The sequence below is a fragment of the Brachyhypopomus gauderio genome, chromosome 10 (genome assembly GCF_052324685.1).
Source record: "Brachyhypopomus gauderio isolate BG-103 chromosome 10, BGAUD_0.2, whole genome shotgun sequence".
NCBI classification, from domain to species: Eukaryota; Metazoa; Chordata; class Actinopteri; order Gymnotiformes; family Hypopomidae; genus Brachyhypopomus; species Brachyhypopomus gauderio.
The window spans coordinates 19,748,890-19,776,063 of record NC_135220.1 but is presented as its reverse complement, the minus strand read 5'-3'; the positions used below and the strand labels follow the sequence as shown (position 1 = coordinate 19,776,063).

General features: G+C 47.9%; 2 protein-coding genes across 6 annotated transcripts; both read right to left on the bottom strand.

The window, feature by feature from the left end:
• Positions 1 to 1,137: 1,137 nt before the first annotated feature.
• Positions 1,138 to 4,144, bottom strand: ywhah (tyrosine 3-monooxygenase/tryptophan 5-monooxygenase activation protein, eta polypeptide). Its single transcript, XM_077020365.1, has 2 exons — positions 3,678 to 4,144; positions 1,138 to 2,569 (listed from the first exon to the last, which is right to left on the bottom strand). The coding sequence occupies exons 1-2, from the start codon at positions 3,762 to 3,764 to the stop codon at positions 1,916 to 1,918; spliced, it is 741 nt and encodes a 246-aa protein (XP_076876480.1). The 5' UTR covers positions 3,765 to 4,144; the 3' UTR covers positions 1,138 to 1,915.
• Positions 4,145 to 4,634: 490 nt separating this feature from the next.
• On the bottom strand, positions 4,635 to 25,732 carry depdc5 (DEP domain containing 5, GATOR1 subcomplex subunit). 5 transcript variants are annotated; one of them, XM_077020362.1, is made up of 43 exons: positions 25,470 to 25,732; positions 25,207 to 25,358; positions 24,734 to 24,821; positions 24,491 to 24,537; positions 24,321 to 24,406; positions 24,044 to 24,127; positions 23,748 to 23,797; positions 23,498 to 23,567; positions 23,294 to 23,372; positions 22,987 to 23,048; positions 22,823 to 22,892; positions 22,543 to 22,615; positions 22,147 to 22,250; positions 21,913 to 21,987; positions 20,710 to 20,844; positions 20,480 to 20,541; positions 20,287 to 20,357; positions 19,793 to 19,862; positions 19,388 to 19,424; positions 19,158 to 19,278; positions 18,674 to 18,906; positions 18,181 to 18,381; positions 17,649 to 17,784; positions 17,308 to 17,402; positions 17,125 to 17,178; positions 15,560 to 15,743; positions 14,921 to 15,081; positions 14,577 to 14,697; positions 13,068 to 13,235; positions 12,591 to 12,831; positions 12,141 to 12,265; positions 11,697 to 11,808; positions 11,068 to 11,130; positions 10,491 to 10,624; positions 10,283 to 10,357; positions 9,927 to 10,059; positions 9,537 to 9,642; positions 8,961 to 9,140; positions 7,044 to 7,213; positions 6,583 to 6,754; positions 6,254 to 6,314; positions 5,498 to 5,580; positions 4,635 to 5,232 (listed from the first exon to the last, which is right to left on the bottom strand). In XM_077020362.1, the coding sequence occupies exons 2-43, from the start codon at positions 25,271 to 25,273 to the stop codon at positions 4,934 to 4,936; spliced, it is 4,758 nt and encodes a 1,585-aa protein (XP_076876477.1). In that variant the 5' UTR covers positions 25,274 to 25,358; positions 25,470 to 25,732; the 3' UTR covers positions 4,635 to 4,933. The 5 variants fall into 5 exon arrangements, with proteins under 5 accessions (XP_076876477.1, XP_076876479.1, XP_076876476.1 ...); XM_077020361.1 differs by having other exon boundaries at positions 4,636 to 5,232; positions 8,901 to 9,140; positions 15,560 to 15,716; XM_077020360.1 differs by having other exon boundaries at positions 4,637 to 5,232; positions 8,901 to 9,140.
• Positions 25,733 to 27,174: the final 1,442 nt, after the last annotated feature.

The window sequence follows — 27,174 nt, the reverse complement described above, 5'->3', positions numbered from 1 at the left end:
GTGTTTTTAAGGGAAATACTTTTATTTGTAGTTTGCTGGGCATTCTGGCGGTTCTGCACACCACCATAACTTCCACTTGTGTTTACCTTATTTAATGGGGTTGGTCTGCTGCATTGGTGTGTTTTCTCCGGCTATAGCAAAGGGTAAAGAAAATCATTCACCATTTGTTAACTTTTACATGCGAGTTCCTAGATAGAGGACATTTACCCGCCCAGAGAGGCACTCTCCACACTGCGGTATTTCTCGATGCGGGTTTTGCAGGACTCCAAAAGCGTTGGATCAACTTTCATGAACATTAGCAGGCAGAAAAGAAGGACGAACAGGAAGCACTTCCTGAACTTCCTCCGACAGGAAGGGGCTTTTGTTTTTTTACCTTTACCGCCTCACACTGAAATTACCGAATAAAAAAATCATCAGTTAATCATTAAAAAGTAAAAGCTTGGAGCAGTTCTGTAGAGAAGGCCATCATCTCAAGGTCTTCCCTTCCCCTTACAGAACCACACCAGCCTGTTTGGCTCAATGACAGGGCCTACTCCACATGTCCTGAGGGAGTTGGCATGTACGGTGCGTGCCACGCTGGTTAATGATGCCATAGCAGAGTCCAGAGATACGGCTGACGATATTACCCAACAATCTGAATATTACCCTGAGCTATTACAGTTCCATATCTCTTCATGACCCTGAACATTACCCATCAGGTTATAACAATTTAAGCTTATCGAAGCCCAACCCTCTAGCAACACACTGCTACCAAATATAAGAGGCTACTGCTAATGATTAGTGTTGTTGTTCACCGCATACTGCAATTATAAATCAGTATCACCACACGTGCAACCTTTATTAATTATAAGGAATCCTGGTAATCGTGTATGGAAGACAAGACCCTTATCTTCTGGTGAACAAAGAGACATTTATGCACCAATGAACGCAAACTCAGTAAACCTAGCACCATTTTAAAAGTTAATAAATTATCTTTTTTTTTCTTCACATGAAAAGTGAGATGGAAGACACCTTTTTAACAGCCAGCATATGTTGCATGTGAGAGTGAGCGAAAGTGTGTATAAGATAAAATAAGGAAGAACAAGATAACAACTGAAATGATTTAACTGAACTGTATAATAAAGCACTAGACATAGAGGCGGTTGTCAGAGCTCGCATGGCAGGCAATGTCTTTTAATGGTGTTCTTTCACTCATCGCATGTGTAACCTTAACCAAAGGCTCTTGAGCCCCACAGAGTCCAGCCGGTGAGCTGCCCGCATGACTGGGGGCAGCTGACTGACCAGTGAGTGTTGGGCATGTACAGTTCACAGGACTAGCAGTGTTCACAACAGTGCAGTGTCATAAAGAGACAACAGACTCACACACATCTAAGCAAAATGATAGTTACAGAGGAGGGGGGCTTGTGAGGAGGTTACAAGCACATAACCTGGCCGCAAGGTGGACCGGCCGCACCACACAGTGCCACAAACAGTACTCAAATTTCCCCCTTCGCATAATTTAGCATTGATTAAAAGTCCCTATGGAGAGTCCTTAAGAGAACACACTAAGTAAATGTCACTTGGAGACCAGTAGACTAATTATCAGCTCATCAAGGGAGGAGAGGAATGGCATACAGAAACAGAGCTGCAGGAACACCAAAGAAAGGTAATGTCCGAGAGAGAGAAAGAGAGAGGGGGGGGGGGGTAAAGAGGGGGCTGGAGAGAGAGAGAGAGAGAGAGAGAGAGAGAGAAACACTTGAGATAAACGGGTTTCTGGAAAGCAAAAACACAAAGAAAGGCTGCCAAGTTGCACAAAGCAATACCAACCCTGGCAAAAGCAACAAAATAAAGAGCAAATGGATATCACGAAGAGAAGAGCTTTGAGGAAGGGATAGGGAGCTACTACAGCTAGCAAGAGTGCAGACCAGGGAGGGGCTCAGTTATTGGGGTCACCGCCTTCACTGTCCTGCTGGTCACTGGTCCAGAGGGTCAGGTTGTCCCTCAGGAGCTGCATAATGAGCGTGGAGTCCTTGTAGGAGTCCTCGTTCAGATTGTCCAGGTGGCCGATGGCCTCGTCGAACGCCTCCTTGGCCAGCTGGCAGGCCTGCTCGGGCGCGTTCTGGATCTCGTAGTAGAAGACGGAGAAGTTGAGCGCCAGGCCCAGGCGGATGGGGTGCGTGGCCGGCATGCCCTTGCAGATGTCGAACGCCTCTTTGTAGGCGGCCTCCGAGGACTCAACGGCGGAGGTGCGCTTCTCGCCCGTGGCCACCTCTGCCAGGTAGCGGAAGTAGTCGCCCTTCATCTTCAGGTAGAAGACCTTGCTCTCCAGCTGGCTCTCGTCACAGTTCTTGATGAGGTAGCGGTCGAGGAGGCCCAGCACGTCCTGGCACACGCCCTCCAGCTCCTTCTCCACCGTCTCGCGGTAGGCTCGCACCAGCTCCAGCTTCTTCTCGTTGCCGTCGGTCGCCGTCTTCTGCTCGATGCTGGAGATGACGCGCCAGGAGGAACGTCGCGCGCCCACCACGTTCTTGTAGGCGACGGACAGCAGGTTGCGGTCCTCGCTGGATAGGGGCTCGTTAAGCTCGGTCACCTGGTGGGAGGGGGAGAGAGAGGTGGAGGGGGGGTTGGGGGGAGAGAAATGTGGTGCTGAGTACTGCGCACTGGCCTACAAACAGGCCTCAACTTGCTGAGAGCGTCCGTGTTCAGAAAGAAAATGCACCCCCTTCAGAATACACCCCTTGGAGAACTCTGCTGGCACCGTTTAGAAATTTTTATTTCAGTGGACATTTCAAAATTGCATACTACAAATAAATATAAAAACAAAAAAGATGGGTTTAGCATAATGTTTTTGTTTTTATTTATAAAAACCCTGGTGAAGTAGGCAGTGGGGTTAATAGGACGTGCTTAGACCAAGGGGGACGCAGACGACAGTGGCGTCTCCTTCCATGTACTCGCGACCTCTATCCACTGTCAGTGGAGAATGTGTACAGCCTTAATGTGCAAGTACTGCGTCAGAAACCACGAAAATGACAGTAGATTACGTCATGTTTAAAGTGTTAGACAGAACCTTAAGGTAGGCAGGCTATTGCATTAATCCATTATACCGATTCTCGAGACGAGAAGCTACACTTACTGTCGACATCCTTTGTGCACAGACACAAAGTTCGGGCGGATCATTTTTGCATCTACGGTTTCAGGACTGCGCATTTTCTAACACCACATGCGATGGCGAGCCGTAACAATACCCTAAGGATGTTCAATATTTTTAACATCAGTATTTTTTAAGCGACGGCTCAGCGTTCGCAACCCAGTAAATGTGCGGATGTGTGTAAGCCCCGCCCTCCGTGCCGTCTGCGCCTCAGTAGCGCAGCAAGCAGAAAGGTGCCCAGGTTACCTCTCGGTCCAAATTCTGAAGGACAACATTCATCAGCATTTGGATAAAACAGGCAGGCTTAAACACAGATACACCGTCTCTCCTCTCCCTATACGGAAACCGTGTATTCGTAAATTTGTGTCTTTTCTTCATCACAAAGAGGTCCTTCAGCCAAGACAAAGAGACCGTAATCTCCGTATTGCACAATACGGTTCGGTTCAAAAGTGCTGGCTGCTGGCTCTTAATGATTCATTTCTACAGCAAACATTGCACCTTTCCATTAAACATTTACACGGTTTAGGGTCCCTGCACCGTCGACGCTCACCAGTTTCATCGCGGAGGCCATGTCATCATAGCGCTCCGCCTGCTCCGCCAGTCGGGCTCTCTGGATGAGCTGCTCGCGGTCTGCCATGCTGTCTCCTGCTGTCTCGGCACAAGGCGGGCGCTCCTCAAACAAACCGGCTTCGTTGGCGGTTGAAAAATACTTTTTTAACCTTTCTAGGTTTCTCGGCACTATGCTCGTTCCGCCTAAGGTCGGTTCTACGCAAAGTGCTCCGGACAAAACGCGCAAACGCGAGCGGAATTTGGGGCAGCCGCGCACGTGACTGTGAAACGCCAAGCCAAAATTGTGGAGATTTTCAGCCCGATGGGGAAGAATAAAGCTGCTTTTTTTTCCCCGCCCGTCCCACTCTCCTCCAAGCCTCGCCCGACTCTTTCAGTGCCCGATAACTGGCGGTTGTAGCTGGCTGCACGAGTCGCGAGAAGCTGCTGCAATCGTCCTGTCAATCCTGGCAAACAGGGTGAAGAGGGCGGGGGCGCGCGCCCGTTGTATTTCAGGGTGACGTCATTTTCTAAAAATAGCCGCATGCGCTGCAAGCGTGCGCCTGCGCAGTGCGGCGTGCTGCATTCGTTGCAGCAGCTAGGTGCGCTTGCGTGTAATGGAAGGCTCTTCCGCATTTTAGATGGTTGAATTCCACTAAAGCAGTCTTGCATATTGAGTAATAGGTTGTACAGACGCAATACGCAGTACTAATTGTCCTTGTGCAAAACACACAGACTTGCAATGCCAACCACACCAGCAGGTGTTCTTATCAAGAATTCAGCTTCAGACATCCCTTCAAACCTGTGTTCAGGTTATTCAGACCCCTGCTGACTTTTAAGTGTTTCTAAAAAAATGTATTTTACCACATTTATTATGATCCCTTATGACAAACATGCTCATGACCGAAGCTTGTGTGCTGTGCATGTGTGTGACACACACACACACACACGACCGCACAAGCTGCTGCTGCTAAGTGAACTCCAACGATGTTCCAGGACTTCTTTATTTTCTCTAGGCGGGACTTTAAACATTAAAGCACCACTCACAAATCACATGCTGATGGGGGCCACTCCTGATTGGGCCCTGCAGCTAGCGTATTAGCCATTAGCTCATTATTAAGGCCGAGAAACAAGAAGTGTGCACTGGGCCACGTCTCTGCAGAGGATTTAAGCCAATAGCTGTACTTCTCAACCAAAGCTAAATCTCCTCATCCCAACTTCCTGCCTCTCTCTCTGTCTGTCTGTCTGTCTCTTTCTCTCTCAAGGAGCACTAGAGTTCATTTTCTCCACACAGCTGTCCCAGAAGGCCACCAGGCGATTGTCCTTGTTGGCACAGAAGTCGGTGAAGTCTCGTAGGAGGCGATCTGCGAGCTTCTCGTCACCCAGCAAGCCTGTGCGCCAGGCTTTGGTCAGCATGGTGTTGTAGGCCCAGTAGTAGCCCACTCGCTCCTCACAGCCAAACACACCCTGGCAGGTGGACGAGCCAGAGTTCCGCCGTCTGCGTTGCTGACTGCTCGGGTACTTCCTCTTCGAGTAAGGCAGCTGCAGGAAGACTGTGCCTGTTGGGTGGGACATACAGGGACACGTTCTCTGCCTTAATAATCCTTCACAAACACTTAAGCACCATTCTCACACACACACACACACACACATTTCACTTGTAATTTGCTTACACCATACAATTGGAGCAACAACAATTCACATACCATAATCACTCACAGCGCACAGAGGGAGAGACAGAGAGCGTAACAGACAGGCTAAGTGACAGAGTGACCTTCAGACTAAATGGTTAAAAATGCAAAACGCTGATTGCAACATGTGTACCTGTTACATGAATGTACTGTGGCTTGTTCTCAGCAGGGAAGTTGAAATTCGATGCAGAAAACTTGTCCTGGACAAACCCAAACCTGCAGATAGGAGAGAGGACTGTGTTAGGACTGTAGAGGACAAGATCCTCTACGCTTATTGCAGTGTGATCTGTTCAGGTGTGATCATTTGAGGTGTGATCATTTGAGGTGTTGTCTTCTACTTGATGTTCTGCAGTGTGAATCTTTTACATCTTATGTAGTATGATGTATGTTGTGATCTTATGTAGTGTAATGTTTTACAGTATAATCATATGCAGTGCCATCTTGTATGATGTGATCTTATGTAGTGTAATGTTTTACAGTATAATCATATGTAGTGCCATCTTGTATGATGTGATCTTATGTAGTGTAATGTTTTACAGTATAATCATATGCAGTGCCATCTTGTATGATGTGATCTTATGTAGTGTAATGTTTTACAGTATAATCATATGTAGTGCCATCTTGTATGATGTGATCTTATGTAGTGTAATGTTTTACAGTATAATCATATGTAGTGCCATCTTGTATGATGTGATCTTATGCAGTGTAATGTTTTACAGTATAATCATATGCAGTGCCATCTTGTATGATGTGATCTTATGTAGTGTAATGTTTTACAGTATAATCATATGTAGTGCCATCTTGTATGATGTGATCTTATGTAGTGTAATGTTTTACAGTATAATCATATGCAGTGCCATCTTGTATGATGTGATCTTAAGCGGTCCACCTGTAGAGAATGGCCTCCTGGAAGAGTTGCATCCTGTCCCAGTATGTCTCCGGTTCAAAGCCTGGAGGAAGCACATGGTGATGTCAGTATTTGACATCAGTGACCCTGACAAGTTATACAGTAATTACATCAGTTTCTGTGGCAGGACAGAGGAACAGGGCCCCATTTATCAAAAGCATCATATCGTTATAAACATCTTAGATGACAGACAGTGTTGAGTGTAATACGTGCTCTACCATGTAAAGGTAATCTTTATATTATGATGATTTTGGGGAACCCTTAGCAGAAGTTCAGTCCAGATGACTGTCCGGACCAAACAAACCAAGCACCTTCGAACAGGTTGTCGGTGGCGTCTCGGAGCAGACTCTGGATGTTGAGGGGGATGAAGAGGTGGGCCCGGAGCGGGTCACCGTAGAGGTAGGAGGGCAGGGCAAACGGCACCTCCAGCACAGGTACCAAGAGGAAGCCACATGACGCCGCCTTCCTGTGCCAACCCTGGACCTGGCATGACAAAGCAAATGGTCAAACAACCCCCCCCAACATACACACACACACACACACACACACACACACACACACACACACACAGTGTGGGAGCCAGTGTCAGAATGAGGACAAGGGGATGGGTGTATAGGACCCCTATTAATTTTTATTCCAATAGCACAGTAATTGGTTGAAGCATTTATCATCGTTCAATCACTGCAACGGTGAATGTATGAATGTAAAGCCGTTTCGTGCGCTTTGTTACTACAGCTGTTCACAGGCACGCGGGTCCCAGCGGCACACGGACCATCTCAAAGAGCACAGCTGCCGTCACGGCCATCCAGTGAAGTTTGATCTCGAAGGCTGAGGTGAGCGAAAAGTTGCCATGGTAATAACAGCTACACCATTCCGTGCGGTCGCTGCGATTGTTGACGTCCACATCCAAGGTGACTGTCTTCTGCTCGGGAACCGTAGAGGCTGAAGGGATGGAGAGAGGGAGGGAGAGGGACAGATACATATATGGATGGATGGATGGATGGATGGATGGATGGAATTAAAAGGAAAGAAATTGAAGAACAACAGGAGAGAAGAGTTGGAAAGAGGGATGATAAATGTGATGATGTCAGTGTGGGGTTAGTGTGTGAACGCTCCATTAGCTGAATGACCATTTGTGTTATTTTTTTACTTTATGACTTCATTATGAAGAAAGCCAGACAGTTGTTTACATGTGATATAGTGTTAGGGTTTCTGGAAATATTATATATCATTAACAATTCTAAATAATAATAGTACAAAATATAAATATAGCTACAGGAGCTGTTTACAATAAGCTAGCCCCAATACAATATTGTTTTTATTTTCTATGTGAATTATTCATTTAAACTAAGGAAAGGAAAAAGGTAAGTGACTGAAGATAAGGAGCACGCAGAGCAGCATAATAGTCAGCTCAAATTAGGGGTGGGGTCAGCTTTAGGGGTGGGGTCAGCTATAGGGAACGTTAGCACAGGTATGCCATGGGAAAGTTAACTGTGTCCAGCAAAAAGCAGGAGGACAGCAAGGCAGTGCAACACACACACACACACACACACACACACACACACACACACACCTGTATACACACTCGTACAAGCTTACACGCCACTACAGCTACAGCCGTGCCACCACAGGTTCAACAGGGCAATCAGTCCATAAGGTCGTGCTCTGATTGGATATCCAACACTGTGCATCACTTAACTGTTGGACAGAGCAGACATTACCAACTTGATTGGACACATCCGATTGGACGGAGCCGACGTAACCAATCTGAATGCGCACCACCACAGCGGTTAATGGATTAACAGATGCTAGTACTGATTCACTTGTCCATGTTGTAAATGACTGCTGATTGATTACATACTAATCATAAATGATGATAACATAATAATCATAAGTGACTGATTATTAACCTGACGTTAAGAAAGAGGCAAAGGGAGATATAAACTCTGGAGAAACGAACAGAAAGGACAGGTGTAGTAGTTGTGGGGTTGCGGGTTTGCTTTTACTGCTAACCCACTACTCCCAGCATGCAGCCCTGGAGAACAGGAGGGGGCCCAGGCTCACAGGGTCCAAACAAGCGCAGGGAGACAGCTGGCCTACGTCTACATGCTTTGGCCTTTGAAGGGAATAACAAACCCATGGAAGTATTTGAGAGGATGAAGCGAATACTTTAAAACCATTTTAATTTACATTGAATGCTTAAAAATGAGTCTTTTGAGGTATATTGCTTGGGAATTCGTTTAAGAGCAAGAAAAACAGCCAACTATGAAAAGCCACGCTCCTCCTGAATTGGAGTTTGGGAACAGCTACTGATCAGAGTAAGATACAGGAGTTTTAAAGCCACAATCGCAGATTTTCACAAAGTATGAAACAGTACTACCTCGGCTCTACATACCAAATTCTGTAAGTTACAATAAAACAAAAAGTATTCATTCTAGATGTGAATGGAACTTCACGTAGACAAAAGAGCAGTTGGAAACAGGCTTTACATCAGCATAACAACTGCCTTTGGACTCTGTGACGGCCATCTTTTCTCTCCCTCCCCATTTGACCAGGACCTTTGAGGGGGTGTGTCATGCCGGTGGGATGGGGGGCGGAGCTAGAGTTGCTCTGGGGGGCGGGGCTGTACCTAGCAGGGCGGCGGCCTGGCTGCGTCCTCCGAAGCTGCGGCTGAAGGAGCTGTGCCTACTTGCGTACGACGCTGGCCGGCTGGGCAGCCACGGCAGCAGGAATGACGGCAGGTCACAGGGCCGCCGCTCCTCCACCACGAACGCCACCTCGAACCACTTCCTCTGGAAGCCCTGCAAGTCCTCCAGCGCCGCTGTGGACCACACACTAGGGCCCCCTGGTGGCACCTGCGTAGCAGGAGCTGTGAGAGATCAGCAGAGATCACAACACCACACTATTTCTCCACTACAATCTAGAACAGACCCTGAATTTTCTTCCTGAACAGCCTTAACGGGATTATTTTAACATTTTTTTGTGATCTGTTAATCCTTTGGCTGCCCATAACAAACAGGACTCTGCCGAGCTCCGTGTGGTACTGTACCCTACTGACCCTCATCACCTGTCCCAGGTGTGGCAGAGGCTGGAACAGACTAGTGCTCTCAACCTGCTGAGCAGGGACACTGTCCTAAAGATCTCGGAGGTGGATCACGGCATATCAGGGCTCACGTCCAGACCTGCTGTCCTCCATGTCATCACAGACTGATGACAAACATCCCTCATAAATGCAGGAGGCCCTGTGGGGTCCTCAGAGTCTCACCCTTCTCAGTCTCCTTGTCCACGACGCGGTAGAGGTAGAATCCGTAGACGAAGGTTCGCATGGCGTCACCGGACGCGTGAGCAATCTGGCCTTCTTCCAGCATTTTCTATAAGAGCACAGAGAGAACCGTTTTCTACATTGAACACAGAGACTCACACCGTAGCATCACACCACCCATGTGAACACCATGAAAGTCTTTAACTAGAAACATAACATACAAACATACACAGACACACACGCCATTTAGAACAACTCACAAGAACACTAAAGAGCTACACACACAGACATGCATGAGAATGAACAGAAATTCAGGATGGAACAACCTAGTCACAGAAGCCCAGCACAGAGATACTGAGACAAGGCAGCTTTCCCACGAGTGCTTGCACGTACCTGCATGATCTCCACGGCCACGCCATGCGTTCCCACATTCTCCACTGTGTGCACCAGCCAGTGTACCACATCTGAACTGATGAAGCAGTTGGGTGGTAGACCTTTGTGCTCCGACAACAGCTGCACCCCAGTGCTACACACACACACACACACACACGGAGTCAGCTGAGCAGTCTCTTAACTAATGCAGACGAGTAGAAGAGCGTGGTCACCAGTGCCAGACGCCTCTCGGCTCAGGGCTCACTGCCTCCTGACCTTTGCTGGTTCCTACCAGGTCATGTCAAGCTAAACCACTGGGGCCCAGTCCCATTCCTAGAAATCTACTGCCCTGCACAGCTGACGTATAAAACTCTTACGTTGGGTGTTTGATGGCCTCCAGGATCTCCAGCAGTGTGGAAGACGACGACAGACTCAGGCAGCCCGACTGACCACTGCAGCAGCAAGACAGTCACATTTATATTAAAGGTACGACTCGCCATTTTGTTAGCGTTTGACTGAGAAACGGACGACTGAAACTAATAACATATAATGTATATCCCACCTCTCACACCCCCCACCTCTTACCCTGTTTCAGTGGTACTGCCCGAGCCCATTTCTCCTGTAGTTCCACCCCCAGCTGTCCTCTCACTTGGTTGGTTCCCTCCTTTGTCCATTAACCCGGAATCAGCAGGATTGGCAACAGGCAACTCAGCAGGCATCTAGAAGAACCAATAAGAGCTTCAAACAAGCTTTCGTTAGACCTACATTGCAGTATGCTATGGTATGCTATGATATACACACACTACATGCAAAGCTTACATGCTATGTAAAAAATATTAAAGGAACATGCAGGTTTCAGGGATACCCAGACATGAAGGTTATGGGTTATTAACGTTAACCAACGTCAGCAATGGGAGACTAGCTGCTGAGCACAGCGCTAGAACGTGAGAAACTGCTGAAATATAGTTGATAATGTACAGTATCAGTACAGTGATGTGGTAGTTGGCCAACATACATGTTTATCGAATGCAAGAACCAGACCATGCAAACACACACACGTCTACAAGGCATGCACATACCGTACACACACAAGGGGGAGATAGGGTGGGGGGGGGAGAGTGAAAGTGAGAAAAGAGGAGGGGGGGGGGGGGGGGGGACTGACCTGAGAGTGGGGGAGGTAGGAGGAGCGAGGGCTACGAATAAATTCCAACATGAAGGCAGCTTCCTGTCAGCATGGACGAGGACAACATAGAGGGAGAGGGAGAGAGGGAGAGAGAGAGAGAGAGAGAGAGAGAGAGAGAGAGAGAGAGAGCACCCAGAAAGGATAACCAAAGCTAGAAGAGAATGAGAGTGCTGTGCAGAATAAAGCAGGGGGCTGAGGGGCAGGACCACAGGGCATCAGTACAGCCCTGTTGAGTCCTTCCCTTCTGACTGCCACAGCACACCTGAATGGGCCGGTACAGGTACCGCCCGTTAGCTGCTACGGTAAGCTAAGCTTAGCCGAACGTGTTAGAAGACACTGCAGCTCTGTGGCCCTGCAGAGACAAGCAAGGACAAAAGGACCGAACACCACACATGACGGCCATGAGACGTCATTGAAGCCTCCAAGCGCAGTGCAGGAGAACGCCAAACAAACGCCGTAACATCTGACAAACACTACAAAAGACACCCAGAACACGCGTCCACGAGCACAGGAGGCGCTTGGACACCGTGTCCCCTCTCTCTTCAAGGAGACACAGGCGTCCACCCTCCCCCCTTCCTCCCTCTGCCCTCATTTCAGAGGACTCTCACCTTCCGAGGACTGTCTACGCAAGTGGTTGCCATGGCAACGGTGGCAGCGTCACTGAAAGGGGTGCCAGGTTTGCCCATCACGTGCTGAGACACAACCTGCTCCTCCAAAGACCTAGAGAGAGAGAGAGAGAGAGACAGACAGACAGACAGAGAGACACACAGAGAGAGAGAGAGAGACACACACACAGACAGAGAGACTTTTTATTTTTACTGTAGACTTACTGAAATAGAGGTTTGTGTATATATACACATGATGCACATACACATGTATTTATCTCCAACAGTATGAGAAGATGTTTATGGCATCTTATACTACTGAGTGGACAGTGTCTCCTGGAGTACAATATGGGTCACGTGTGATGTGCCTTATCCACACTTGCGTTCAGCTAAGCAAGTGTTGTGAGCGAGTGAATCAGTGCCTACCAGGGATCCACTAGAACTCACCTGTTGGTCTGGTCCAGTTCCAGGAGTGTAGAGAGAGCTGAAGCTCCCTTCTTGCCCAGCGGGGGCGCTACAGGCTCGGGGGAGTAAGGAGAGAGTGGACCCGTCACCTTCATGGTAGCACCTTTCTGCAACCATGAGAAACCACAACAAGTACAAGATGAATGAAAGGCCTCTCTGTTTCCACCGTACAGCACGCCTGGAAATGGTTCCATCATTTCATATTCAGACCAGGATATTAAATTTAGTCACAAGGTAAGACATGAGACATGTTCCAGTGACGTGTAATGATGATGAAAATGTTCATCAAACTGACAAACTGAAATGAATCTAACGTAAGTGAACTAAATTGGGCCACACGTCAATGTTCTTACTGGGAATGAGAACCAGTGTCGTGTTTTCTGAATGGTCCGCCCCCCCTGATTTGTTCCACTGTTGCTGCTACGTACTCACCCAGATGATGCGATCGGACCGATGCCGTCGCCGGATCCTGTTCAGTCCCTCCAGGAAGCGGATGAATCCATCGAGCAAGGTGCAGTCGGACGAGCCATCTCGCCCCGCCCCCATCGCTGACCCCGCCCCCGGCCCGTCCCCATATACATCCCAGTGGCCCTCGCCATCTGCCACTCGCTTGGCCCCGCCCACGGGCAGCAACAGGAAGCGAGTACGCCAAAACTTGAGTGAGTCGATGAGACTACGGAAGGTTTAAAAACACAATAAATAAATAAATACAACAGATCTAGTGAACCTGTATGTTTGTACATGCTCGCTTTTGCCTCTGGATTGGGTTGCCATGTACCACAACACATTCCACACAGAAACACGCATGTGATTTGCATGACTATGAAACCAGCTAGGGAACATGTTAGAAATGCTCAGGACAGCAGACATGAGGATTTGCGCAGGCGTGTTTGGAGCAGGCTGGCCTACCTGAAGTCCTCCGAGCCGGCGGAGCAGATGTACTGGTCCAGGTAGTTCCACTTGTATTCCTCCAGACGCTCATGACTGAACTCCACCCAGCATGCCACGAAGCGTCCTCCCGCATGGGGCGGGCACAGGCTGTAACTGTACTGGATCTGTGTCGACTCGTACGGATACCTGCCGCGTGCGTACACACACACACACACACACACACACACACACACACACCAGAGCAGTTCCACCAAAGTCACCGGCTCATGTAAGAGAAGGCAATTATTCTACATACAGTCAAGTGTTTGTATGAGTATGTTTGTGAGTTTGTGTGAGTGTGAACGAGTGTGTTTGTGTGAGTGTCTCTGTACGAGTGTGTCTCTGTGCGAGACTATAGTCAAGTGTGTGCGAACGAGCATGTCTGCGCGAGTGTGGACGAGCGCGTAGTCGAGTGTGGGCGAGCGCATCTGCGCAAGTGTGGACAAGCACGTAGTCGAGTGTGGACGAGTGCGTCTGCGCGAGTGTGGATGAGCGAGTGGACGAGTGCGTCTGCGCGAGTGTGGATGAGCGAGTGGACGAGTGCGTAGTCGAGTGCATCTGTGCGAGTGTGGACGAGTGCGTCTGCGAGTGTGGACGAGTGCGTCTGTGCGAGTGTGGACGAGTGCGTAGTCGAGAGTGGACGAGTGCATCTGTGCGAGTGTGGACAAGCGCGTAATCGAGTGTGGACGAGCGCGTAGTCGAGTGTGGACGAGCGCGTAGTCGAGTGTGGACGAGCGCGTAGTCGAGTGTGGACGAGCGCGTAGTCGAGTGTGGACGAGCGCGTAGTCGAGTGTGGACGAGCGCGTAGTCGAGTGTGGACGAGCGCGTAGTCGAGTGTGGACGAGTGCGTCTGCGCGAGTGTGGATGAGCGAGTGGACGAGTGCGTAGTCGAGTGCGTCTGTGCGAGTGTGGACGAGTGCGTCTGTGCGAGTGTGGACGAGTGCGTCTGTGCGAATGTGGACGAGTGCGTCTGTGCGAGTGTGGACGAGTGCGTCTGTGCGAGTGTGGACGAGTGCGTAGTCGAGAGTGGACGAGTGCATCTGTGCGAGTGTGGACAAGCGCGTAATCGAGTGTGGACGAGCGTGTAATCGAGTGTGGACGAGCGTGTAATCGAGTGTGGACGAGCGTGTAATCGAGTGTGGACGAGCGCGTCTGTGCGAGTGTGGACGAGTGCGTCTGTGCGAGTGTGGACGAGTGCGTAGTCGAGAGTGGATGAGTGCATCTGTGCGAGTGTGGACAAGTGCGTAATCGAGTGTGGACGAGCGTGTAATCGAGTGTGGACGAGCGTGTAGTCGAGTGTGGACGAGCATGTAGTCGAGTGTGGACGAGCATGTAGTCGAGTGTGGACGAGCATGTAGTCGAGTGTGGACGAGCATGTAGTCGAGTGTGGACGAGCGTGTCTGTGCTAGTGTGGACGAGCGTGTCTGTGCTAGTGTGGACGAGCGCGTAGTCGAGTGTTTGTGTGAGTAAGTGGGGTGTGACACTCACTTTGGCAGGTAGCGTGTGACAGTGATGATCTTGTCCTTCAGACAGACTTTATGAAAGGTCCGGCCCATGCTCAGCCAGTACAGACTCTCCTCCTCTTCGGCCTTACGTCTAGATACCAGACCTGGGGAATGGAGAGACGGAGAGGGAGAGAGAGAGAGAGAGAGAGAACGAAGATGAAGAACTATAATATTTATTTTGGGCAAAGGTCTTCCCAAGGAGATGGGTCTCAGGATGTAATAAGCTTTATTATTCTTCTGTGTAGAACTTTGAACACAGGAGGGACACACTAACCTGAGCAGTGACATGACACAGCAGAAGGCCAGTGGTTGTGAGAGGACCCTTACCTCGCGAATACAGGGGGCTACTGCTGAGAGGCGGGACTACGGTGGGCGGGGTTTTCCTGTTGTTGGGCTGGACGATGATTTGAAAGCCCTGCATGAGCCTCTGACAGATGAACTCCTCAAACACACGTGGAGCAGTCATTATGGGAGCATCGTCATCACGCCTAACACGTGTACACACACACATGGAGGGAGGGAGGGAGGCAAAGACAGGATGCAGTTAAGATCAAAGGACTCAACGCAATATAGAACAAAGCTGGTGCTCTCCCTGTTCCGGAACGGAACCCGCGCTCTCCGTGTTCCGGAACGGAGCCCGTGTTCTCCCTGTTCTCTGCATCTGTTGCAGTCATGGAAATCCTTCGTTACGGAGACGGAAAGGGTGCATGACAACAGTGCTGGGTTTGAAACGCCTGTGAGTTTTTGTTTGTGAGATTGTGTGTGTGTGTGTGTGTGTGTGTGTGTGTGTGTGTGTGTGTGTGTGTGTGTGTGTGTGTGTGTGTAAGAGAGCGACTGAGAGTAGGAACCTGTATGTGTGTTTTAATGCGCTTGTGCCCTTGTGTGTGTAAGGAGCTGTGAGTGAGAGGGGTGATGTGTGGGCTGTTACATGTGTTTGTCAAGGCCTCAGTGTCCATGTGTGAGTACCTCTCCAGGTCTGTGTGTGGGAGTAGGTCGTAGCAGCCCTCTGTGTAGTCGTTTTGCAGGGTCTGCCGCTCAGGAAAGTAGTCGGTGGTGAGGGGGAGACAGGCGGGCGTGGTCAGAGACTTCCAGTCCACCCCCACCGTACAGCAAAAACTAGGCACTGTCGGGGGTGCAGACAGCTGCAGGACTTCAGGGCCATGTGCATGCGCACACACGCACACACAAACACACACACACACACACACACACACACACACACACACGTGTGCGTGCATAATGCCCCAGTGTAGGATTGCCCCAGGGCAGGCACATATACACACATACATACATATATATATACACACACAGTGTGCCCCAGTGGAGGTACACACACACACACACATACACCCCCCCAGTGGTGCATGTACAAAATCCCATTCACACGTTAACAACCAGAAAGAGGAAGGGAGAAAGAGAGCCAACAGGGGGAGACAAAGAGGTGAAACACACAGGACAGAGAGGGAGACAGACAAAAAGAGGAGGAGGGGCAGACAACAGGTCCAGAACAACACAAAGCCACAGACAAGGAGAGAGAAAGAGGGAGAGTGGGAAGAGACAAAAAGAAACGTGTTACTGTCATTGTCTTCGGAGAACCTGATCCTGCTGCTATTGTGCAGTTCTAGAGCGTGCTCAATTACACATGCAGCCCCCAGGGGGCACTGTGGGGTTAGGGAGAAAAACGTGAGATACACAAGACAGCGGGCAGGGTGGCGTGAACTTTGCACACACCCACACGTGAGATACAGTACACGCACACGGATAGCAAACATCCACAAACACCGAGTGAGTTGGGAAAAGTGCAGCCATGCATCACAGCTCTCTGGTCTGGGGTCAGACAGACCACGCACATAGATTAACCCACGATTATGCAATTAATTAAATGGATTAATCAGAACCACTGAGGAACTGACAGTGAAAATTAAAAGGACGAGAAAAGAGGCTGAAAGACACGAGAATGCCAAAAAGACACAAACATCCTCAAAAAGACCAAAGAGCCGAACGGTGGAGGGAGAGAGAGCTCAGAGCAGAAGCTCTAACACAAGGAGGAAAGTAACTTTTACTCATCAACGTTTCACCCCTCACTCCACCATGAAGGCCAGTGGCCTGTGAACCAAACTAGCACTGTCTAGAACCTTCTGGACAGGGGGGAAAAAAGAGCAGAGGTAGTTTCCTTTCAAATGGCCTGATTGAGTGTTTGTTTGTAACCAGAGGTCTGAAGGGAGAGTGGGAAACAGTCCTCCACATCACCAAATCATCCATCTGTAGTCTGTCCCAACTGGAGGCCCCACCCAGTGTCCACTCGGACCCCCGCCGAGAGCTACACCTCCCTCCTGCTCCGTCCAGACAACGAGCGGAGGCCGTAAACATAACGTCTAAGGACACGTGCAGTTGTGAGCAGGAGTACAGAAAAAACCATGCACATTTACATGTGTGTGTGTGTGTGTGTGTGTGTGTGTGTGTGTGTGTGTGTGTGTGTGTGTGTATGAGAGTGAGTGTGTGTGTGCGCGCGTGTGTTGGTGGACACTCACTCGGGTCTGGGCTACTGGAATATTCTTCAGAAGAACTGCGGTTCATAGGTGTACCTGTGGGGAATTTAGTACTAAGATTATCTCTGGTCATTAATACAATACTACAATATAAGAAGTGCTTCAGGGCATAAGCTACTTCTTAAAAACTATACCTGTGTTGACTGCTGTGGGCGTGTGAGGTACCTGTACTATTGCTGCTGGCCGGACTCCCAGAGAAATCTTCGGTCCCTCCGCTAATGTACAGCCCATTCTCTCCAGTCTGACGCGAGGCAGTTCGTCTGAAACACACACACGCATGGTGAGACATCTCAGCACAAAGTACAATTTATTTTATTTTCAGGCATTTTATACTTTTTGCTTCATATTGATGTAATCATTTCAACAGATCGAACACGGACATCGCAAGTCGTAAATTTGTTTAATGTTGGTTTGACCGTCTCCACAATTTCCCTCGTTTCCTCATAGGGGTTGCTAAGACGTGAGGAAACGATTTCAAACTCTTTCTTCATGTGGGCGTGTCTAACCTGCCTGTGGCCTCGTGATAGGCCAGTTCCAGCAGCTCCGCTGAGGTGTGGGCAGGGTCTCGCCGTTCACTGCCCTGCAGTTCGGCCATGTTCTGCCGTGTCTGATGGTGGATCTGGATGGCCTCGCCAGACGGACCTGACACCCACACCACACCGCTTACATGACCACACCCATACAAATGTGGCTCCTAACTGGACCGTGTCTGGACCAGGCTCATGGAGGCCAAGCTTTCCAGTGGTGAATAGTTCAGATCCACAAAATGAAAGTCCTTCTCAGGAATTCTGTTAAACTGCAAGGACTTGCTAATCAGCTCTAACCAATATGTAGAGTATAGTAAAACTGGGCAGCTAAGAAATAACTAGCTAAAAATAGCTAAAAGCTAAAAATAAAGCTAAAAATAGCTTTAGTTTTAAATATTTGATATGTGTGTTCTTTGCACACTTGTATGTTTGTACAGGTGTCATATCCTTTTGTGTATGAATGTGTGTGCGAGTGTGAGCATGTGTGTGAGCATGTGTGTGCTCCACCCACCCACGGGGAACGTGTGCATCCACCTGCGACGGTTGGAGGTAAGCTTCATTGGCATGCGTGAGGGGGCGTAGGGGTTGATCAGAGCCCTCTGGGGTGTGTAGCCCCCGGGCCGCACATGCAGGCTGGACTCAGCGCTGCCCACAGTGAACCGGCCCGGCGCGCTAGAGTCTCGCTGGGACCCCACCATCTTCTCCAGCAGCTCTGACACGCATGCACACACACACACACAGATTAGCCAAATTTATAGAGAAAGCAGGTTAGCCCAGAATGAGTTGTGGTTGGACGTTTCCTCATGAAGAGGTGTGTGGGGGTTTGTTTCGATGTAGGTGGAGATTATTTTGAATGTAGGTGGAGGTAGAGGTTAGTTCAAGCAGGTGTATGGGTGCAGGTTAGCATAGGTAGAGGTGTGTGTGGAGACAAGTTTGGGTGGAGGTGTGGGTGCAGGTTAGCTCAGGCGGGTCTGTGGGTGGAGAATAGTCTGGAGGCAACTCACCTCTGGTGCAGCTAGTGTATCCGAGGGAGCTGCTGACCTCATATTGGCCCTGAACCTGCCGTGGTATGGGCAGGATGTTGGAGACATGGCCCAGGCTGTCATCAGAAGCCAGACTCCGCTGCTCCTCACCGCCCCCTGCTGGACGCACAGGGGGAGAGCAGCCACCAGCCATCCCACTCACATCTGCTGAGCCCCAACTTTTCCTGCCACCCACATCTCTGTCTCTACCAGACCTGCAGAATATAACAGTACAGGAAAGCACAAAACAAATATCCATGGTATGGGACAGACAGAAAAGACATGGCCATGTTTTCTAAAACATTCTAGTATTCGAGTGACAACAGTGACAGGCAGATTTAGAATTTAAATTGGTATTGTCAACAATATATCATTCACTACATTTTACAGTATGTCTGTATGTCAGTATGTGAGAGAATATTTAATGTGTGGTGTGTTTGATAGGAGTGTCTCATGTGCATGATACCTGAAGTTGGTGCTCCTTTGGGCTCTTGATGGTCCAGGAAGTCTGAAGACTTGTGCATCATGGGCATCGTAGTCCACCTGGATAGGAAGGCTGTTCTCAGAGTCCTTGGGTGCCCCGAGAGCTAAAAGACAATCAAATAAATCATGTCAAGCTTGTGATAAATTCATAAAACCCAACAGGAAACCAGAAGAGAAATAAAAATCCATTTATAAGCTTAGTTAAGTACTTACAGTGATCTTTGCTGTTCTTAAACTTCTCAGCATGAAGCTTGGAACAGTAACATAACAAGAAATAAAACAATATTTTTACAGATACAAGAGCACATGAATGTATCAGAGGAGACACCCAAAAGCAGAATAAATACACACCAAGAGATCCAGACATCAAAAAGACACAAACTAAGTTCATATGCTTATAAATGCACTTGTTTTTAGATGACACTTTAGACCCAAGTGTAATGAGAATATTAATGTGTTAGGCACAGCCCTGCCAGTAAGGCTATGGGGTGGGGGGTGTTCTCTCCATCATAACCATGCCTATGACATCTGCACTCCACTAATCAGTCACAGCTCTGTGTGAATAGTTACTCAGTCATGCACTGTGCATGTACACAGCGCAATCAGACGGGCACTCACCTTTCGCCCAGCGAGTTTAATTCGAGGAGTGAAACTGTTGCACGAGCCCTGACTCTTCGACGTGTAGAAGCTGCAAAATTCAGTTAAATTCAATTTTAACTCCAGACTTTCACAAACCGGCCTGTCAGAGCCCAACGTCCCAGATACGCTTGGACAAGCAGAGGCCAGCCTTAGTAGTAACCATGGAAACAAGACAGCATGCCGAAGCAGGGCGGTTGGGACAAGCTAACTGACACAGATGTGACTGATTAAAAGACATGCACTCAGTTGTCAGCGATATAAATTAAAATTAACATATTTAATTACCTATTGCTGTACATGACTTAACAGAGAATCAATACGTAATGGTTCCCGAAAGAGGACAAGGAAGCTGTGCAGGGTGATGTCATTCCTGGACCAAGTCCCACAGCTTGTGTGTGTCTATGGTACTTTCATGGACATTAATGTCGGCCAATGAGGAAGCAGTGTGTTTCCTGGCCCTCTTGCAGGCCCACCTGTGATTGATCCAGTGGGGCAAGTTGTAGTCATCCAGCCTGGAGTCTCCCGGTATGGAGCGGTTGTGCAGCTGAGGAGACAGAACCCACCGGAGCGTTAGAGCTTCAGAAAACAGCAGCACTAACACACCCAAGGCACAAGCTCCCCACGCTCCCCACGGCCTGCATCACAGACCTGGATTCAGCTACGAACCTTAAACAGGGGGACGGCATGGAGGGGCTGCTCTCCCATACACACCAGGTCCACTCCGATACCTGTGGACCATAGAACACAAGCAGCTGAAAGGACACGCCCACCCTTACCGAACCAGGCCTCAGGTTTCAAACAACCTAACCACCCGAAGCCAAGCAGACTACTAGGACAGGGCCTACCAAAGCTGCTCCTGCAAGAACCCAAACTGAATACTGTTGATTTGAGCTCACCGTTGTCAATCATGCGCTGCTTGGTGAGGATCATGAGAAGGCGGTCCACCTCGAACACGCCCACTCCTGGTGTGATGACCACCGACATCTGGCCGGTGCGGTCGAAGTTCCGGTTGATGTAATGCTTATCAAAGACTGCAGCATAAACAAGACAAGGAAGATCTGTCTGCACAACTGAACTCACTCATAAAGTACACACGCACGTACGCACACACGCACACGCACACGCACACACACAGCGCACAAAGCCTATGAAGGATCTCTGTCTAAAATGTCCTTTTACTGATAACACAGGCCCATCTTTGTTCATATCACATCAACAGTTATGTTGTGTTTATATATACTGACAACACAATTACACTATCAATACTGCCAATATTGCCATAATACAATAACCCACAGATATAATACACATAAAGATCCTTCACAGCCACTTATATCAGTTATAAAATACAGTTTTAAGATATACACATCCTCTCTCTCACACACACACACACATAATACTGCCTTGAAAATTCAACCTAACCTAAACAAACACAGTTCTATTATTAACACAGACACACCACACACTATTATTAATAGACACCACACACAAAAGCAACATTCACGTTATAAGCCACACTGTTCATTTCAGAGTTTTTGCTTGATGGTTCACATTCATAAATGCAGTGTCTGTAATGTCAACACATCTGTCCTCTAACTCGGCACACACTCACAAGCTGAAACAAAACGTCATGTTGGTGAGATGGCTCATGGGATTAAAGCAAGTCATGTAGATGTGCTGGTAGATTAAGGTAGGGTACTGGTAGATTAAGGTGGGGTACTGGTAGATTAAGGTAGGGTACTGGTAGATTAAGGTAGGGTACTGGTAGATTAAGGTGGGGTACTGGTAGATTAAGGTAGGGTACTGGTAGATTAAGGTAGGGTACTGGTAGATTAAGGTGGGGTACTGGTAGATTAAGGTGGGGTACTGGTAAATTAAGGTAGGGTACTGATAGATTAAGGTGGTGTACTGGTAGATTAGAATAGGACCACATATGAATGTGACTCAAATCAGATTTTGAAATTAATGGATTTGCATGTCCACACAGCCCTGAAAAATTCTGATTTGTTTCACATTAAGGCAATTCAGTGGTAATTACCTATTATTGTACATGTAGCCATAGGACACATGTTTGCAGACAAACTTTGGACCGCACATACCGTTAAATGACAGATTGATGGCTTCTAGATAGTTCCCCTGAGCGGCAGTGGAGTTCTGGCCATAGGGAAACCCGTCTGCTCAACACAGAATCACACAGTCAAGCCCAGCCATGCGCCCTCAGGTGGACATCACAAGTAATGCACGTGTGCAGGAGGTAAAAGAGTGGGGCAGGAGTGCCAGGGGCAGGAGTGTTGAGAGTAGATGGGCAGTTGAAAGGTGTGTTGGGAGTGTACCTGCTCCTTTTAGGCGCACCAGCACAGGGTACTGAATGAAGAGCTTTTTAATGGTGACCAGCAGAGATGTCCACTCATCCCTTCTCTCGTTCTGTGCCACAACCCTGTGATCGCGACACAGTGGTGCAATACCACAGGTTGAACAGCAGAATATACAATAAAATACAATAACCTAGCAATGGAATAATGAACTGCGACCATCTGTACCATGGCCAGGGCAAATTTAAATCCAAAGGATTTCAATGTGTTTACTGATTTATTAAGAGATCTGAACATCAGTAATGAAACACTTTGAGTTAATCATGTACAGAGCAATGCATACACCCCTGCTGTACTGACACATTAATTACATTACACCCACTAAAATGAATAGCAGATGAGAGATGAAGTTCTGACCGGTAGAAATCCTCATAGAAGCGACCTTCGTGATCCTGCCGGATTGACCCCCTCTGGCTCTCAGGAAACTCATCTGATAGGAGGAAGTGGGGTAAAAGTTCAATACTACAATCGCTGCGTAAAACAAAGGTAAGATTTGAATATCATCGCCAGACCAACAATTAAGTCAAAAATAAAATCTGATGACTATTCCTCTTTAGATAAACCTGAATTAGATAAAACATGGGGAAAAACATCTAACGGAAAAAGGAAGGAGCTGTGGTAGAGCGCTTGTGCAGACCCAGAGATTTAGCGGTGTAGAAGGTCCGTGAGAATAACACCACTGTGACCTCATGGCTGCAGTTCCTCTCCTGCAACAAACCCACGACGTTAGCACAGCCAAAGCAATCCACGTAAATACAAACACATGCAAAAGAACACAATAACCATCTAAAAAACACTTACCTTCCACTTAGCAAAGAGATCCGACAGGAAACCATTGACCGCTTTTTCAAAATAGAGGTCTCCTTTACAGATGCACAACATAAAACCATAACCAAATGAGTTGAGTGAATTCAGAGACAAACAGTTGCACACTTGCATCAAAAAAATGTCTGGCTTCTCATCTCTGGGAAACCCTGCTCAACTACTTCTCAGTGCAGCTCTATAGCTCTTCTGCAACTGGGACTTCCTCCCTTCCACAGGGGGGCGCCATCACACTGACACATCCTCATTAGCACCACTGGTGAGGAGAGAAAGTGTGTGGAGTTACCATAGATATCAAAGTCCCACATCTCACAGCTCATCTGGATGAAGATGTAGACCATAGCTGAGGTGGAGCGGAACACCACCTACAGGGCAGAAGGTTAATCAGATCAACCACTGACCAAAGTAACAGACACTGAAACATTTCTGCTTAGAGGAAAGTTTGCAAAATGTTTGGATTGGTGCTGAGTGTTTTGGAGAGGGACCTCACCCGTGTGTCCTCACTGATGTAGCCACAAGTGACCTTCTCCCCCTTCACCCACAGCTCACTAGCCTGAGCCCTGACGGGTGGAGCAAAGAGGATGAAGTGTGAGAGACACACGCAGGTACACAAATACATAATGTACAACACACACTAATATCGTATACATGCGCACAGGTATGAAGCAACACACACACACTGACACAAGCAGACATGCAAACATGCCGATGAGCGCCGTCTTTGATTTATTTATTTTTACCTGATCCCTGCAAACTCCACTTTCTGGGTCACATATGCACATGTGCTCACCTGAAGGAGGAGACTGTTACTGACAGATAAACACTACTGCTACAACAAATACCCCAAATACCAATACCACAACAAATACTCCAAATACTACAACAAATACTTTCAGCACAGATCAAAACTACCACTGTACCAACACTAAGCCTTATAAGATTTTTGTTTCATTTTGTTTATTTTTTGTGAATGTTTAGCCTTTAATGTTTATTTATTAGTCTTCATAAACCTTCAGGCAAAGTGAAAGTGTCTCACCAGGCTCTTTTTAAGTCTCCACATATCTCCTCGGCCGATGTACTGGTCTTTGAAAGTGAGCTCTACCAGATCCAGAGTCACATCCTGCCAAGCAGACAGAACAACAAAAGCTTTATTCCATCCCAAAGAAAACCTCTCTTGCTTACATTCCCTAAAACTTTTACCAATGTTACATGTTTGCCGTAACTCAGTAAGAAAATTGGCTCTTGGTCTATGACGGGTTGGCCACCCCTGGTCTAGGGCATCCAATCAATGACTATTTACTGCCTTAGGGCACCTTGGGGTCCACAATGTTAATAATGACGTCCTGATAAGCGCGGAACTTGAAGGCCTGAGCAACAGTCTGGTCCACACTGATGGTCTCTGCAGGACAGAGAAGATCATGATTGTTATTCCAACATCAGGCAGGGATAACTCACACCAGCACCTTCATGCAACAGTCCTTACCTTTCTGCAGGTCTTCTTTCAAACTTCTGACTTGGAGAAGAAGAGGGCTGATCAAAAAATATTGTGCAGAAATCAAAGTTACTGAGTGTTATATTTTCCAAGAAGATGAAGCTAGTGAGATGTATGGTAAAAACTCAGCACTGACAGTGACAGGAACGCTACATACTTAAGGTACAAAGCAGTACTAATAGTACTAATCTCCACATAAATGTCCCAGTAAAAAGACTTTTGTTTCCTTCTCACCTGTACTCATTGTTGGGATGTGCAATCTCAATGATGTCCCCCAGTTTAACCTGAGGAAACACCTTTGGATTCATCATCAGTTCATCGTCTAGAGAAGACAAAACATAAATAAAATGCATGTGACCTTTTTCAGTTTGAAGCTGACTTTTACATGAGTCTGCACCACAGACCTTATGTAGTCTATGATCTACACCCAGAGAACACATGGTCTTATTGGTGGAAATACCGACTGACACTGTTGGAAACCAGAGCTTAACTCCTTGGCAGTTAATGGGTTAAACAGTAATCCAGATGTAACGGGACAATAATCACATAACATTACTAACATAAATCATCGTTGGGATTAGGTTATAGATACAATTTTAACAAAAAAAACCATCTGAAGTAATCATCATGACATTGTTTAAAACTTGTTATTTGAGAAGAAACAAACAAACCGAAGTAATTAGATCGATTAAATGAAGGGCACTCACCGCTTCCTCCAAAGCCCTTCTTGTGGACTACAAGCTTGTAGGTTTTTGTCTTCGTGGTAACCGTCATTTTAGCTACAGGATCCAAATCTGACTTCACCAAATCACCCCGGGCTAATGACAGGCTTCAGTAAGTGATCATACTCCTGTCTACGCTGAGTGTTATGAAAACAAAAGTCTCGTTGGGACAGAATGACAACCATAGACACATACATAAGTATGCAAACAAAATGTGCGAAATGCTCAAGTGTTGTGAGAATACCTACATGTGAAGCGCTCTGAAGGTGCCAAGGCTTCTTAGCTATGGCTAAGTGTACAGCTAACAGTGTTAGCCGGGTTGCACCAGCAGCTACATGAAGTTTGCAGCGTTTGCAATTCAGGTCATGCGTTACTTTGTTTGCTATCTAACAAACAACTTTCACAGACGTCTTAGGTATTAGATGGCACTGCCCATTTATAGTTGGTACTCATTTCTCATGCTCTGTCCACTTGCCACTTCCCATAACAAAGTCTCCTGGCTATGGTAGACAGTCAATATGAGGTTCAAGCGCCATCTAGTGGTACGGAGCACATTCAGTTCACATTCGATTGTGTTGAAAAGTAGGCCCTAGTGTTTCTGTCGTTTTATCTCTAACATATCGTGGCTCAGTGGATTTATAAGTCCCAAGAACACCCACTGCAAAAGTACAAAAGCAAAACTAAACAACAAAGGAACACCAGCAAAACTATACAAACTACAGACTGTCGGGGCAAAATTTATATTTGGTCTTTAATAATATTAATCAGTATTCATATATGTATTGACCACATTAGTAATAAGTGGAAAGGAAATCACTTTATTAAGGTATACTAAACATATGTCAGGCCTAGGATACATTGATCAGTGTATGTCTCTCTCTCTCTCTCTCTCTCTCTCTCTCTCTCTCTCTCTCTCTCTCTCTCTACTCTACTCTTTCTCTACTCTTTCTAGTAGTACTCCTTGTGAGTTGAAGACAGACAACCCTGAAGGTCTCAGGCCTGTAGATAAGGTCTTCAGACGTCAGAATGGTAGTATATCTGACGCCTGGCGAACCGAAAGAACAAGGAAGCCTTGGTCCGAGGACCCTGGCAGGGGAGGGGTGATGGGGTGATACCTCACTCCAACACCTCACCTCATCACCTCACTCCAACACCTCACCTCATCACCTCACTCCATCACCTCACCTCATCACCTCACCCCATCACCTCACCCCATCACCTCACTCCATCACCTCACCTCATCACCTCACCCCATCACCTCACCCCATCACCTCACTCCATCACCTCACCCCATCACCTCACTCCATCACCTCACCTCATCACCTCACTCCATCACCTCACCTCATCACCTCACCCCATCACCTCACCTCATCACCTCACCTCATCACCTCACTCCATCACCTCACCTCATCACCTCACTCCATCACCTCACCTCATCACCTCACCTCATCACCTCACCCCATCACCTCACTCCATCACCTCACCCCATCACCTCACTCCATCACCTCACCTCATCACCTCACCCCATCACCTCACCTCATCACCTCACCTCATCACCTCACTCCATCACCTCACCTCATCACCTCACTCCATCACCTCACCTCATCACCTCACCTCATCACCTCACCTCATCACCTCACTCCATCACCTCACCTCATCACCTCACTCCATCACCTCACCTCATCACCTCACTCCATCACCTCACCTCATCACCTCACCCCATCACCTCACCTCATCACCTCACCCCATCACCTCACCTCATCACCTCACCCCATCACCTCACCTCATCACCTCACCTCATCACCTCACTCCATCACCTCACCTCATCACCTCACTCCATCACCTCACCTCATCACCTCACCTCATCACCTCACCTCATCACCTCACTCCATCACCTCACCTCATCACCTCACTCCATCACCTCACCTCATCACCTCACTCCATCACCTCACC

Bases quoted from the DNA above. Each gene is read 5' to 3' on its own strand.
- depdc5 (XM_077020360.1), bottom strand. From the start codon at position 25,273: ATGACGGTTACCACGAAGACAAAAACCTACAAGCTTGTAGTCCACAAG. The intron at 19,279-19,387 runs GTAAGTACTTAA...ATTGTCTTTTAG, and splicing joins TAAGAACAGCAAAGATCACT to CTCTCGGGGCACCCAAGGAC. The intron at 12,832-13,067 runs GTAGGCCAGCCT...AACCTTCCGTAG, and splicing joins GCCGGCTCGGAGGACTTCAG to TCTCATCGACTCACTCAAGT.
- ywhah (XM_077020365.1), bottom strand. From the start codon at position 3,764: ATGGCAGACCGCGAGCAGCTCATCCAGAGAGCCCGACTGGCGGAGCAG. The intron at 2,570-3,677 runs GTGAGCGTCGAC...CCCTCCCACCAG, and splicing joins TGGCCTCCGCGATGAAACTG to GTGACCGAGCTTAACGAGCC.